This window comes from Mauremys mutica, chromosome 1, assembly GCF_020497125.1.
Source record: "Mauremys mutica isolate MM-2020 ecotype Southern chromosome 1, ASM2049712v1, whole genome shotgun sequence".
Taxonomy (NCBI): domain Eukaryota; kingdom Metazoa; phylum Chordata; order Testudines; family Geoemydidae; genus Mauremys; species Mauremys mutica.
Window position 1 is genome coordinate 57,152,741 of NC_059072.1, and position 13,979 is coordinate 57,166,719.

Sequence of the window (13,979 nt, forward strand, 5' to 3'; positions counted from 1 at the left end):
TTAGTGATTCCAAGCAATACCTCTGATGCATCCTGGGAATTATATTTAAAGCACAATTTAAATGGTAAAATGATATTACTGAGAAAAAAGACTTAAGAAAAGCATAGTAATTATATTTGGCTGTTTTATGGATGGAATATAATGTGATCAGTAAATTATTATGGTTTGCAGTAATTAATGTTTTATGTTATTTAAATGATTCACTAACGTTGGTAGAACATAGGGTGCACATTTTTTATTTATATTAGACTATTTTTACTTAGTTAACATTTTACAGAAGGTGTAAATGCTGGGAATAAGAAAATACTAATAAACATTGATCTGTAGAGTTTTAGTATGTTGGCATTTATGTTTTAAAAAGTGAAGGAGTATCTATATCTGGGATTTTCACAAGCACCTAAGTGAGTTAGGTGCCCAAATTCCACAGATGCAATGGAAATTGTGCATCTAATTTCCTTGGGCTGTGTAAAAAAATCCCAATCTATAAAGTACAATTTTCTTGGCAACTTTTTTCCAGGTTACTCTGCATTGAATGGATCATATTCCAATCATATATTTAGATTTTTAGAGTGGCTATTCTAGATTTACACTGGTTAACTGAGATCAGAATCTAACCCGCTACAAGTCTGATGCAAAGCCCATTGGAATTAATGGAAAGACTCCCACTGACTTCAGTGGGCATTGTGCAGCACCTCTGGTCGTAAACCCATTGTGCACCCCACATAAGAGTGACTAGGAGCAATGGGAAGCTGACCACCCAGGCTTGCGACACAAGCAATTCTATGACACATTTCTATTATAAACTAATATTTATCCCTATTACTGTCAGAGTTTCTTCCTGTAAATATTGAGTTCAACCTTAATTCAAAGGCTCTACTTTTGAAGCAAGACTTAAAGTCTATGAGTGTATGAGATGGAGATTTTGGAGAAAACAGGAATATTTACTGCACCATAAAATATGCAATATTCTCTGTCCATTGTTACACTGGGCTACTTTTCCTAATAACACAGAGAACCTCTTTCTATTGTCTAGGCAGTTTCAACTCTTTCCACTAAGTTGAAATTTGTGAACTGAGTATGAAAACTTCTCTCTCACCAACAGAAGTTGGTCCAATAAAAGATATTACCTCACTCACTTTATCACACACACACACACACACACACAGTGACAAAGTTCCTCCTCTACCTTGGTGGGTCCTGCACTTATTGGCAGATTTGCTTGCCCCACAGATTCACCATGTGGGTTGGGAAACAGCCCAGAGACCTTCCCCTCTGGTAGAAACCACAGTCCAGGTCAATTCCTTCTGTGTTTGATCAGGAGTTGGGAGGTTTGGGGGGAACCTGGGCCCGCCCTCTACTCTGGGTTCCAACCCAGGGCCCTGTGGACTACAGCTGTCTAGAGTGCTGCCTGGTACAGCTGCGCGACAGCTACAACTCCGTGGGCTACTTCCCCATGGCCTCCTCCCAACACCTTCTTTAGCCTTACCACAGGACCTTTCTCCTGGTGCCTGATAATGCTTGCACTCCTCAGTCTTCCAGGAATATGTCTTCTCACTCTCAGCTCCTCGTACCTCTTGCTCCCAGCTCCTCACATGCACACCATAATCTGAAGTGAGGTCCTTTTTAAACTCAGGTGCCCTGATTAGCTAACCTGTCCTAATTGATTCTAGCAGTTTCTTAATTGGCTCCAGGTGTCTTAATTATCCTGCCTGTCTTAATTGGTTCTAGCAGGTTCCTGATTACTCTAGTGCAGCCCCTGCTCTGGTCACTCAGGGAACAGAAAACTACTCATCCAGTGACCAGTATATTTGCCCTCTAACAGACTCCTGTACCCCACTGGCCTGGGTCCGTCACAACACACACACCCAAAGCTATACACATAGATACCATGTTGCTTTAGAGCTTTGGTACTATACATATATTTGGGACGCACAGTTCAACTTCTATGAATCTAACCTCTGGACTGAAGATAAACATTTCACTTTGAGGCTCAATTTGTCTCACATAGAAGTGTTTAACACCAGCACTGAGTGAAGAGAAATCTTCCTTTCTCCCTGCTATCGCCCAGGGTGAATTTATAGATGCCAGAAATTTCCAGTTAAAGAGTTTAGTTTTCAACAGTTTACAATGCAGCTATTCGTTGCCAATTTGTTTCATCACAGAATTGAATCCAGTGTAACTGAAGACTTTTCTGCCTTTGTATCTGCAGATCTATTAACTTTGGGCAATTACTTTGCAAACAGGTGACAATTCTTTTATGGGAGTTATTGAATTCTAATGCTGAAAACAGTGCACCAATAATGAAAGGTCAGTAAAAGAACACAACAGATCAGCTTCACTCTGACTGTTCCTGTGAGATGGCTAAGAAGTACTTCAAATGAATTATTTGTTAAGGAAAATAAATGTTTGATATTACCTGACATTCTTTAGGTCTGGAATTCTTGGAGACAATTTTCAGTGGTATTTAAATTTTCTGTTTGGGGGAAAATTAGAAACATGAACTACTAATTGATGGGTCAATTTAGCTGGGGGTATTATTGAGATGTGGAATTTAATGACCTTTACAAGAACTCCCAACTAATTAACAACCTGGAACACTGATAGATTAGAAAATGCTCACTCAACCCATTCTCATTTTTTATTCATTCAGCTTTGTTCAACTGAATAACTTCTGCTCCTCAAATACATATAGTATTGACTGGCTGTCTAAGGATTTGATAACATGGTTCATTTTGACAAAAAAACTATTATGGTATGTCTTGGCTATATTTGACCTAGATGTTGGCAAAGTGCAGGTTGTTCAATGAGATGGTAAAAAACAACAACCCAAGACAAAACATAAGACACACCATTCCAAGGGCGGGTTTGCAATGAATGGAGAGATGTGTTTTCCATCATTCACATTCTTAGTTCTGAAGTACAAGTTGGGATGAAGTGTAAATGTTATTGTGCCTCGAAGAAGTGAAAAAAAAATGAAGAGAATTTTTCCTTATGATCTTACCTTTGTCTTAGGGCCAAACCTGATCTCTGTGCATAACCCAAGCCAGACTACGTGCAGAGAAAGTACATTGGAGGTTAGGGGGAACAGAATTCCAGCCCACGGAGAGGGCATAGAAAACCCTTCTAGCCCTTTGTGGCTGCTATTACAGCTCCAGGGAGGGAGTAATGCTCCAAGCCTGATACTTAAGCCTCACAAAGGGTGTTAAGCTAATGGATTCATGTAGTTGTGGACCAACTGGATAGACTCCCCCCTCCCACCCACTTCCCCTGCATGACTCTTAAATCTCCTATCTCTGAGTCCTATGCATCTCCTGCCCCTTCTGTGTGCTAGTGTCACAGTGTTCATTCAGGGCTTTTTGCAGCCTTTACTTGAGCTAGAGGATTTTGCCCTCAAGCAATATGTTAACTCTTTTTTTTACTCTGCACAACAAAAAAACAAATGGTCTGACCTCTGTGTATTTCTAACACACATTTTATAATGAACTCACAGCATAATCCCCAAACAGTAACACCGTCTGTCAAATCTGCCCTTGGATACAGGCACACAACTGCCATTGAAATCAACAGGAGATGTGCCTGTGTATCTGAGAGCAAAACATGACCCCTTGACAATTATTAGCAGACAGGAAAACAGTGCATAAAACAGCCTCTTTTTAAGGAGCTAACATGCTTCTTCAAGAACATTGATTGTAGCTTGTCAGAAACTGTGGATAAAACAGAAAATCCCTTGAGTAGCTATTATTTATGGACAAGATCTTGAAGAGGAAAAAGATTTACTTAGTTTGAAAACCTTCATAGCTTTAATGGTCCACTGTAGAATGTTGCACTGGTCCTTTTTTTCCTGAATATTTTTAGATGTTTATTTTATTTGTATTATTTGTATTCTCCCCCCACCCCTCTTATGTAGCACAAAACAGTTTTGGTCATGTTCCCTCTTTTGTTTATTGACACATCAGTAGTGAAAATAGAGTTTATTAAAGAAAGTTTCCTCTGATGGCTGGATGACTGCCCTTGCATCAACAAAGATACATTCATTGGGAGAATCATCACACGTTATTTTTTATTACAAAAATATCAAAATCATCCAAGGGTGCTGGAACAATTTGTATAGTGGGGGTGCTGAGACCCATTGAACCAAACTGTAAACCCTGTATATAATGGAAACCACTTCAAGCCAGGGGTGTGGCAGCAACGCCAGCACTTCTAGTTCCAGCACCTATGAAATCACCAAAGTTGTGGTGTTTAACAACAACAAAAATAGGGCTTCGAATCTGAAGAGAATTTCCCACAAGTTAGAACAGCGTTAAAGGTGGTCAAATGTTGCATCTAACCTGCTTGGCAGTATCCTATCAACATTTAGAATTTGATCCTTCAAACCTTTATGCACATGAATAGTCCTATCAAACTCAATGGGACCACTGACAGGAGTAAACTTACTCACATGCATAAGCATTTGCAAGATCAATCCCTTAAAGACTAGCACAAATATGAAATAATGTCACAACTTTGTGCCGGATAGAAACATCTATATACAACCCTACTCACAAAGGAGAAACAGTCATCTATAATATATAAAAATATCACCTGTACCAGTGAAGGAGACTCAAAGCCAGAAATATTATAAGGTAAGAGAAATATTTATTTTAATTTTGCACAAGAACGAGCTTATACTGAACAAATTCAATCAAGAAATAATAAGTGCAGTAAAACAAGGAAATATAGATGACTTTCCCCATCAGAAAACGTTAAGTAGCCATGCCGGTGCATCACTTTTTTTTACAATAACATATCTTTTTTCAGAGCATGTACTGTACATAACACATCTTAGCTGCTATATTCTTTATTCCTGAAGACATCCTCCCTTTATTCAAATTTCTGCTAGAGTCTGCAGTGAGCAATCAAACAAAATTTGTGCAGATTCAAATATTATTAGGTAAAAATCTCTGTGCCTATTGAAGTGTTGGACTTTCAAAGCTTCAGTAGGCTCAATGACCACTTCTATTTGTCTCTCGATCTTGACATCGTTAGGTACAATGTTACAAGGTGTCACTTTACCACTAACCTAATATTCTGCATAATGATGCCAGACACATAAATAGCCAGAAGTTGAGCCTGACCTCAAAGAAAGGTTTACACATCTGAGCTTTTCTCCAGTTCCATAGATTTCATTCTGACTCAGGTAATTGAAAGCTCGCTCAATTCAGAACATTTCTGCACTTTAGATGGACAAAACTGATGTGATTTCAGTTTTGGCTTTATACAATTTTTGGTCTAAAGGTCTTTTTGTGAATGAAAATTCTGTAACCAGAAACTGCTTGTGAGACATGGTTGTTAGCTTCACAGTTCCTGAAGGCACTGTGGATCCACTGAGCAACAAACATGACCATTCTGTGAGGGGGGGAGGAAGGGGAAAAGAAGAGAGATTTAAATGGTTAGTATTTTGTAAAGTCAAATTAACAATTAGAATGACCATCTGCAAATACCTGCCCAGTAGAAGAATATTTCTAAATAAATGTGTAAACTGTTTATTTTTTTCTCTCTTTCTATCTTCACTTCAGTCCCATACTCTATGTAAAAGGAATCTAATGATTTCACTCACTAATCAGTGTGTGATCCATATCGTAAAACTAAGACATAGAATTGAAATCATTTGGCAATATGCTATTTATTTCACATGGATCAGGATTTGGCCCAGTGTGCGCAATAAAGATGGCAAAGAGGACAAGGCATTCGAAGTTTTATTTAGATTTGACACAGGGAACCACGAGTTTTATTTAGCATTGAATATCTCAAGTTAATACTTTCAGGCTGTAACACTGTCAAAGGTTAATCTTTGAAGTTTCCCCTCCAGATCTTAGTATAGACATATTTCTATGAACATTAGGAATGAATGGAACAGGTTGCCTAAAAAAGTGATTAAAGTATTGAAGAAAAGATATATGTTACATTTCCACCTCTTCTCCTCAGTATGACTCTTAATGCAGATAGTGCATATAATTTTTAAATTACTATAAATACATTTAGTCAATTGAAATGTGGGGCTGATTAAAGATCAGGGATGTAAGAATCATTAATTCATTTTCTTGACTGTATGTGGCAGGAGACTAGACAACCATGCCAGCAATCCTAGAGTTCACCTTCTTTACTTGTGATTTGAAATGGTTTTGTGGCTAAGTCAGCTTTAGCTGATGCCTGGCTTTCTGAATTCTTAAAGGATTTTGTGTAAACCTATTTTGCAGTAGCTTGGTTAGAGAAGCTTATCCTAAAGCTTTGACCTGGCATGTGATGTACTGCTAGAAAACAGTGAAACGAAGCAGTACAAATGAGACACCCAGTAGTACGGTATTTATATTTTTGCTACAGAATCAAAACTATACAAGCTGTGCTATGGTACTCGCCTTGCTTGCTTGGATTAGACTGCTTGGATGGAAAACAAAGCTAAAATACTTACAGTACATGTCAAAAAAGAACATAGTGTTGGAAAGAAACAAAATAGGTTTTGTTCTTTGAGGAACAAATGGTACATGTTAATTATTAAGAGTCTGTGGCTCTAATTATACTGTTATGCCTTGTGATATTTGAAAATTTCATAACATAGAATTACAGAATCATAGAACATTAGGGTTGGAAGAGACCTCAGGAGGTCATCTAGTCCAATCCCCTGCTCAAAGCAGGACCAACACCAACTAAATCATCCCAGCCAGAGCTTTGTCAAGCCGGGCCTTAAAAACTTCTAAGGATGGAGATTCCACCACCTCCCTAGGTAACCCATTCCAGTGCTTCACCACCATCCTAGTGAAATAGTTTTTCCTAATATCCAACCTAGACCTCCTCCACTGCAATTTGAGACAAGTGCTCCTTGTCCTGTCATGGAAAACGTAAGGATAAATGGTGAATCTAGTTTAAACAGGCACAATGACTATTTGGCATTTCTGTTTCTGAGTATCCTAAAAGGAAAGGATTACACCAATGTCCATGCGGTAGTTGGAATAATGTGGAGTATACTAGCTGAACTGGTTTCCTCTGTAGATCTTAGAATGGATTCAGACATGAGGCATTGTGAGTCCATGGAGCTTGGCATAGTATCTATATTACTCATATAGGGTCAAATCATGATCCGAGTTTACAAGGCAACAATTGGTACCAGTATTCCATAGCTCTGTATAAACTGGTTGTAAAATAGAGAGACCAGTCTTGGACCACAAGAGGGTAGAATAGATGGGACATGTTCCACAACTGACAACCAATGGAATTTATACAAATAAGCTCCTTCTACATTCCCAGGCATCTCAACAACATGGGATTCTGATCCTGTTTCTTCTTCCAAGTGGAGCCTTAGGTGGTACTCTGGCCCTATGGGATGGACATGGGATGATATCTGAAATTATTTGGGAGGGTTACAGATCTCCATCCCAATGGATCCTGCTTGCTCTCTCTCTCTCTTCCTCCTGGCTGGTCACCTCTGTTGTGGAACTGCTACTGGTCAGTCTTCAGTTAAACACAATAGAAAATACAGTTTCCTCTGTGTGTGTGTGTGTGTGTGTGTGTGTGTATAAAATGGAAACACTTTATTCTAACATCCCTTTTTTTATTTGTTTTAGAAGAGGCAGCAGAATTCACAGAAGCTTTTCACCATTAACCTTTCTTCTTAAGATAATGTGTGCCTTACCCCTGAGGAATATTAAAGGCCCAAATTATGTGTATTCTGCTGTCATTTTTAAACCAAGGAAGAGCAGAATTTCCATTTTTGCCATTACAAAACTTAAAATATTTGATCATCACAATCCTAACAGAGACAATAGCATTTCTGGTAATTTGATGCTCACTCTACAAAATATATTTCCTGTATGAGATCAGATCTTACAGACCTTTGGAAATTATTTGACACGATAAGTATCTGCAAAATAGCAATGGGCTGGCAGGAGTAAGATCTGTCATCACAGTCAAAGCAATATGTTTCTGTGGAAAGGATACGCTGGTTCACTTGCTCAAGGTGAGATACAACATGGGCTATGATGCTGTGAGATTTCCATCCTGCTAGCACATTTAAACCATCATCTAGTTCTTGAAAGCTCTGCACCACTGACAGGAGAGTCTGCAGCTAAAGTTGAACATTTCATATTGCGACCTTTGAACAGCAAATGTAGAAACTGACTTCCCACTGACCAGGCTACATGTATTAATATTTATAAACTACAGAACCACCTGGTAAGGAGGCCTCTTGGCTTGATTTTTATGCTCTTTACCTTGCATTGGCAGAGGGTGCACTCTGTGCCGTGTTTAATCCATGAAGATCCAGTGAAGCGAATTACATTAGTTTCATCCAGACACGTCTTAGTGATGTCATTACGAATGGTGTCTGCCTGGCAGGGGTCAGTGACGCAGCGTGGACAACACTCACTCTTGGGGAGTACACTGAATTCACATTCCACCTCTGGACAAGGCAAAGGCCAACAGTCAACTTCACCTTGCTATTAAAAAAAAAAAAAGAACAAAGAGAGATCACGTTAGGTATTCTGTGTTGTTTCTGATGTATTATTACATGTTTCTATGACTCAATGTGTTGCCTCTTTCTCCTTACTGATTCTCCCGTGTGGCTGTATTTAAAAGACAGTGAAAATAATTCTGATGATCATTTCCTGTTGACAATACCAGAAATTACATAGAAAGTGTATGTGTTTTAAAAATCAATGTGTCATTTTGGAGGGGTGGTGTTGTTGGTAAATGGAAGGGTGGATTGATTTAAATCAAAGCAACTTAAATCACTGAATGTAATCAATTGAAATCAGCAATCAGGAAACTTGATTTAAATAAGGATGCATTCCTTATTTACTAGATGATTAATTTTTTACTTGTGATTTCTGTCTAGCTCTAGCTGGATGGAAATTCAAATTCAATTATAAATGAACCAAAACAGAATTTTTTAAATTTATTAAATAAAACTACCTTAAATGTGCTAGATACATAAGAAAAAAAATTATCAAAAATTTCATTAAAATATGTATTGCATTTAAAACTAACTGATTTATTTAAAAAAGGAAGTATTATCTGTAGTTAGTGAATTGAAATACTTGTTTCTGGTCACCATGTCCTTCAAGATTTCAGAACTACTAGATCTCATCCTCTCACACCTACTTTTTATTCACAGAAAGAGGAAAATGAGTTTTCCTGCTTTTTTAACTCCCAATTGGTTTCTTAACTTTGAAGGAACTGGTCATTAAACTGCACCAGTTGAATAAACTAGAATGAAGAAAATATTCTCTCTGCACCTGCAGAAGAGGCTATGGCTGTCAAAGCTGGTTTACTTCAACAATCTCTAGTTCCAGATAGTTAGCCAGGGACTTTCACCAATTCAGTGCTTTGACTTTCTTTAAAACTTGGCTGCAAACAAGTACTACTTAATATTATTTCTTGAATTTAATTTAAATGATTTTAATAGGTTATAATAGGTTTGAGCCTTAACATAGGTTGTCATTATTTCAAACAACTTTAAATAGGTTTATTTTTAATAAACTTGTATTTAATTTAAATTAAAACAATGATTTAAGTTAAAAAAATCCAATTTTTATTTTTTTTTAAATGATCAGTTTTTATCCACCCTAGTAAATGGACATCTTTCTGCCTCCCCTTTCCCTTTTCATTCAAACATCTTATTTTGTCCCTGCTGTATTAGGGAGAAAATTCTACTCAGACATGCTGTGGATGTACAAGCTCAATGTGCAGCCGAATTAATGCATTTTGGCTACATAGGAGATCTGGAATGCCAAGAAGCCATGACAGGGGGTAGAGCATTGAAATATGGACAGAGATGTCTGCTTCCTTGGTAGCAGGACCATATCTGGGAGAACAAATGCAGAGTCTCCTGTACTCGAGATGCAACCAATGTCATGCCACTGATCTCCACCAATGTAATCCACTGATTACAAAGGAAATAGTCCTGATTTATGGTAGGATAATCAGTACAAGTATGTAAGTACAAGGATAATCAGGCCACAAGTATGTAAAGCTGTCCTTGATATCATTGACCATGAGGTACTGTTGATCCACACTGGATCCTAACAGCATATAGAGGCTTGATCTAGAGTCACCCCCTTCTTTACTTTTGAGGGACCTCACAGGGTAGTGCCAGGTGATTGTTCATTTGCCTTCAGGGTCTTCTCATGCAAGGCTTTACAGGGTTCTGTTCTATCACCTATCCCATTCAGTGTGACTCAGCAAGAAAATGGCAGATGAAATTCAGTGCTGGTAAGTACAAAGGAATGCACATTGGAAAACAATCCCAGCTGTACATATCAAATCATGGTGTCTACATTAGCTGTTACAACTCAAGAAAGAGATCTTGGTCTTATCATAGATAGTTCTCTGAAAACATGCACTCAATGGGCAGCAGCTGTCAAAAAAGTTAACAGAATGTTAGGAACCATTAGGAAAGGGATAGATAATAAGACAGAAAATATCATACTACCACTATATAAATTAATGGTATCCCCACCCCTTGAACACTGGCTGGTAGTCCCTTCTCAAACAAGATATAGTCAAATTCACAAAAGTACAGAGAAGGGCAACAAAAATGACTAGGGGTAAACAGCTTCTATTTGAAGAGAGACTAAAAAGACTGGGAACGTTCATCTTGGACTAGAGAAGACTGAGGGGGGTATGATAGAGGTCTATAAAGTCATGAATGGTGTGGAGAAAGGGATGGGAAGTTTTATTTCTCCTTCACATACCACAGAAACCAGGGGTCACCCAATGAAATTTATTGTCAGCAAGTTTAAAACAAACATAAGGAAATACTTCTTCACACAACACACAGTCAAGCTGTGGAGCTCATTGTCAGAGGATGTTGTGAAGGCCAAAAGCATAATTGGATTAAACAAAAAGAATTAAATAAATTCATGGAGGATAGGTTCACAAATGGCTATTAGCCAAGATGCTCAGGGTCAAAACCCCATACTTGAGGTGTCCCTAAACCTCTGACTACCAGCAATTCGGACTGGACAACAGGGGATGGATCACTTGATAAATTCCCCTGTTCTGTTCACTCTGTCTGAAGCATCTGGCACCAGCCACTGTCGGAAGAGAGGATACTGGGTTACATGGACCTTTGGTGTGACCCAGTATGGCTATTCTTATGTTCTTACATGTTAGGGAAGTGCTCATTTGGGGAGTTAGCAAAGTGCTACAGGCTTTGATGCCTCCACTGTGTAGATGACAGCTTATATATCAATTTCACTGGACCATAGTACAGTTGAGCTGCTTATCCTGTGTCTATCCAACAGTGGGGCTTGGATGAGCATTAGCTGGATGAGGCATGGCTAAACCAAGATGCTGCAGGTTTGGGGAAAGAACTGAAGATATGGCAGAGATTTTATCATTTTTATCAATTAAGTGTGCTAGCCAAAGTGTGCTAGCCATTTGTTAATTATATTTTATACTCATTTATATTATATTTTATGCTTATATATTTACAACTGGGTGTTATCTTCAGCTGTTTATGATCCTTTTTCATCTGTGCTTGGATGTGGACCTCATCACAATGAGATGTCCCTTGCCATCTCAAGACTAGATTACTCCAAAGCACTCTACATTGAGTTTCAACCAATGACCGCTTGGAAACTTCATCTGGTGCAGAATGTGGCTACTTGCTTAGTAAATCACACTTCTGACATTGACATAAGCCACAACAGACTACATTATACAAGTGCTTGGTAGTCTACTGGGGTTTCAATTTGTTTCTAATTACAGTGCAAACTGATGGTTTTGCCCTATAAAGCCCTAAACTGCTTAGCAACTGGCTACACTAGAAATCTGCTTTTGGTATGATACTGAACAGATACAATCAGCTCAGGCAGTAAAGCTAACTCTCCCAAGTATAAAATGGAAGAGGCTGACATCACAGAATTTTCAGTGAAAGGTCCTCAACTCTGGAGTTTATTGCCCCTTTGGTCTGACCCAAGGACCAGATTAGTTGACTTCCCAAGCCTATTTTTCTAAGCTTCCCCTCAGGGGTTGGGTTGAAACAGGGCAGGAGTAACCCAAAGCAGGGACTTTTATTTGTTCGGGGTCTGAAGATTCTTCTGGGGATATTATTCTATTTGTAATTTTGCATAAAAGTCATAAGATACCTAGAGTATTAGCTCTCAATGGCATGCCATTCAATGGGGCCACAGGTGTTTCAGGCTGGAGTGTGGCCAAGGGATCAGTATGCTATCCAACACTGCCAATCAAAGTATGAACTTCACAGAGGCCAGGACTGCTTGGTTGTCCTACCTGTATCACTAGGTTTTGGTTTTGGAGCAGGATTACATCCCTGATCCAATACCTGTGCAGGTCCCTTGAGCTTGGCTGATCTATTCAGGACTTATGTGGAGAAACCAGCATTGGGCCCTAAGAAAGTAGTTTGTTTACAAAAATCACATATAATGCATTAAACAGTGGTGTTTTAAGTGGTCCCCAGAGCACGGAGCTGAGAAAGATCATCTAGGAATTTGCTATAGCTTTCGCTTTACTTTTCCCCTGGAGAAAATATTAGAAAGTTATTGTTTTTATACAATTCCCATCTGGCTCAAATTTCCCTTATTCTTCAGAATCACATGATGCTGGGAATGAAAGTAATCTTAAGAAACAGTGACTGACCTTGGCATTTCAATTGATTTTCTTGGATTGAATGAAAGTACAAAGAGTAAACAAAAGAGATATCACCTAAAACATTCATTTGGTAATTGTATGGAAGTTAAAAACTATAGGGTTGGTGTAGCAGGGTGACCCCCTGCTCCTGCCCTGAGGGGTTTAAAAGTGGCCTGGCAGGGCTTGAGAGCGGCGGTTCTCAAGACTGGGCTAATTGAGGAAGTAGGTGAGGCCACGCCCCAAACTGAGCCACAGCTGGCCCCTATAAAAGGCCAGGGAAGCCAAGGGCAGACAGTCTCTCTCTGCCTTCAGAGAGGGATGGGCCTGGCTGCTTAGCTTGAGGCTGAATACCTGAGTGGAGCAGGGCTGGGGAAAGGCTGAGGAGCTCTAGCCGGGAAAGCCCCAGGCTGTGGCCTAGCAGTGGGCCAACGGGTACTGGGGGCCTGCAGAGGACGCTCCAGGGCTGGAAAGAGCTAATTCCCCAGAGTCATCAGCAGGAGGCGCCGCAGGGGTGAAACCGACCCGTTTACAGTTGGGTTTTATTTTTAAGCATTTAATGAATCACATGGGGACCTATTTTATTGCATTTTAGCAAGAGTGGACTTGAAACCTACAAAAGTTTGTTCATTTGGAATTTGTTCCCTCCTATTATTATTCATGACTGTCAGAGAAAGCCACTGGATGGACCAGGATTTACTTCTGTAGCTGAAACCAAGGTAAAACACCATTCATTTTCATCTGGGGATTGTTTGTGACAGGGAAGTTACCCCTATATTGAGCCCAATGATTTCAGTTAGACTAAATTTATGTCATCCATCAGGAGACTAAACTGTTGTGTGCCAGAGACAGAGAACAAGACAGATCAAGATGGCACAAATGCCTGGAAACCCTGCAATAGCAGGGAATTGATTAGCTACAATATGCTCAAATGATCCTTGAAGATAAGCCATCTTCCATGCTGCAGAAGAAGGAGAAAAATCCACCAAATCCTTGCCAATTTGACCTGAGGAAAAACCCTTCCTGACCCCAAAAGTGGCACTCAATTTCACCCTAAGCATGTGAGCAAGACATATCAGCCAGGCACCTCTGTACTACCTCAGAGCACAGGTCCACCCTATTAGATGACCCATCTCCAGCTGTGGCCAACCCCTGATGTTTCAGAAGTAGCCAAAAAAAAGCCCAGATTACATCTGGCCAACAGTTTATTGGGGAAAAATATTCTTCTCTGACCCTTAAAGGTGACTGCTTGAAGCCCTGAAGCATGAGATTTAATTACAGTCATTGTCTTAATGCAGAGCTGGAAGTGTTATGAGCAAGTAGAGGGCAATGTACAGCTTCTTGTTCTCTCTGTG

At 39.4% G+C, this 13,979-nt stretch overlaps 1 protein-coding gene across 1 annotated transcript in view; it reads right to left on the minus strand.

Moving 5' to 3' along the window:
* Positions 1 to 4,644: 4,644 nt before the first annotated feature.
* Positions 4,645 to 13,979, minus strand: part of NELL2 (neural EGFL like 2) — a 230,561-nt gene continuing 221,226 nt past the window's right edge. Inside the window, exons 19-20 of the mRNA XM_044998981.1 lie at positions 8,247 to 8,471; positions 4,645 to 5,388 (exon numbers count right to left, since the gene is read on the minus strand). Of these exons, the coding sequence (XP_044854916.1) occupies positions 5,338 to 5,388; positions 8,247 to 8,471 (276 nt within the window). The 3' untranslated portion in view covers positions 4,645 to 5,337. The remainder of the gene's footprint in view (positions 5,389 to 8,246; positions 8,472 to 13,979) is intronic.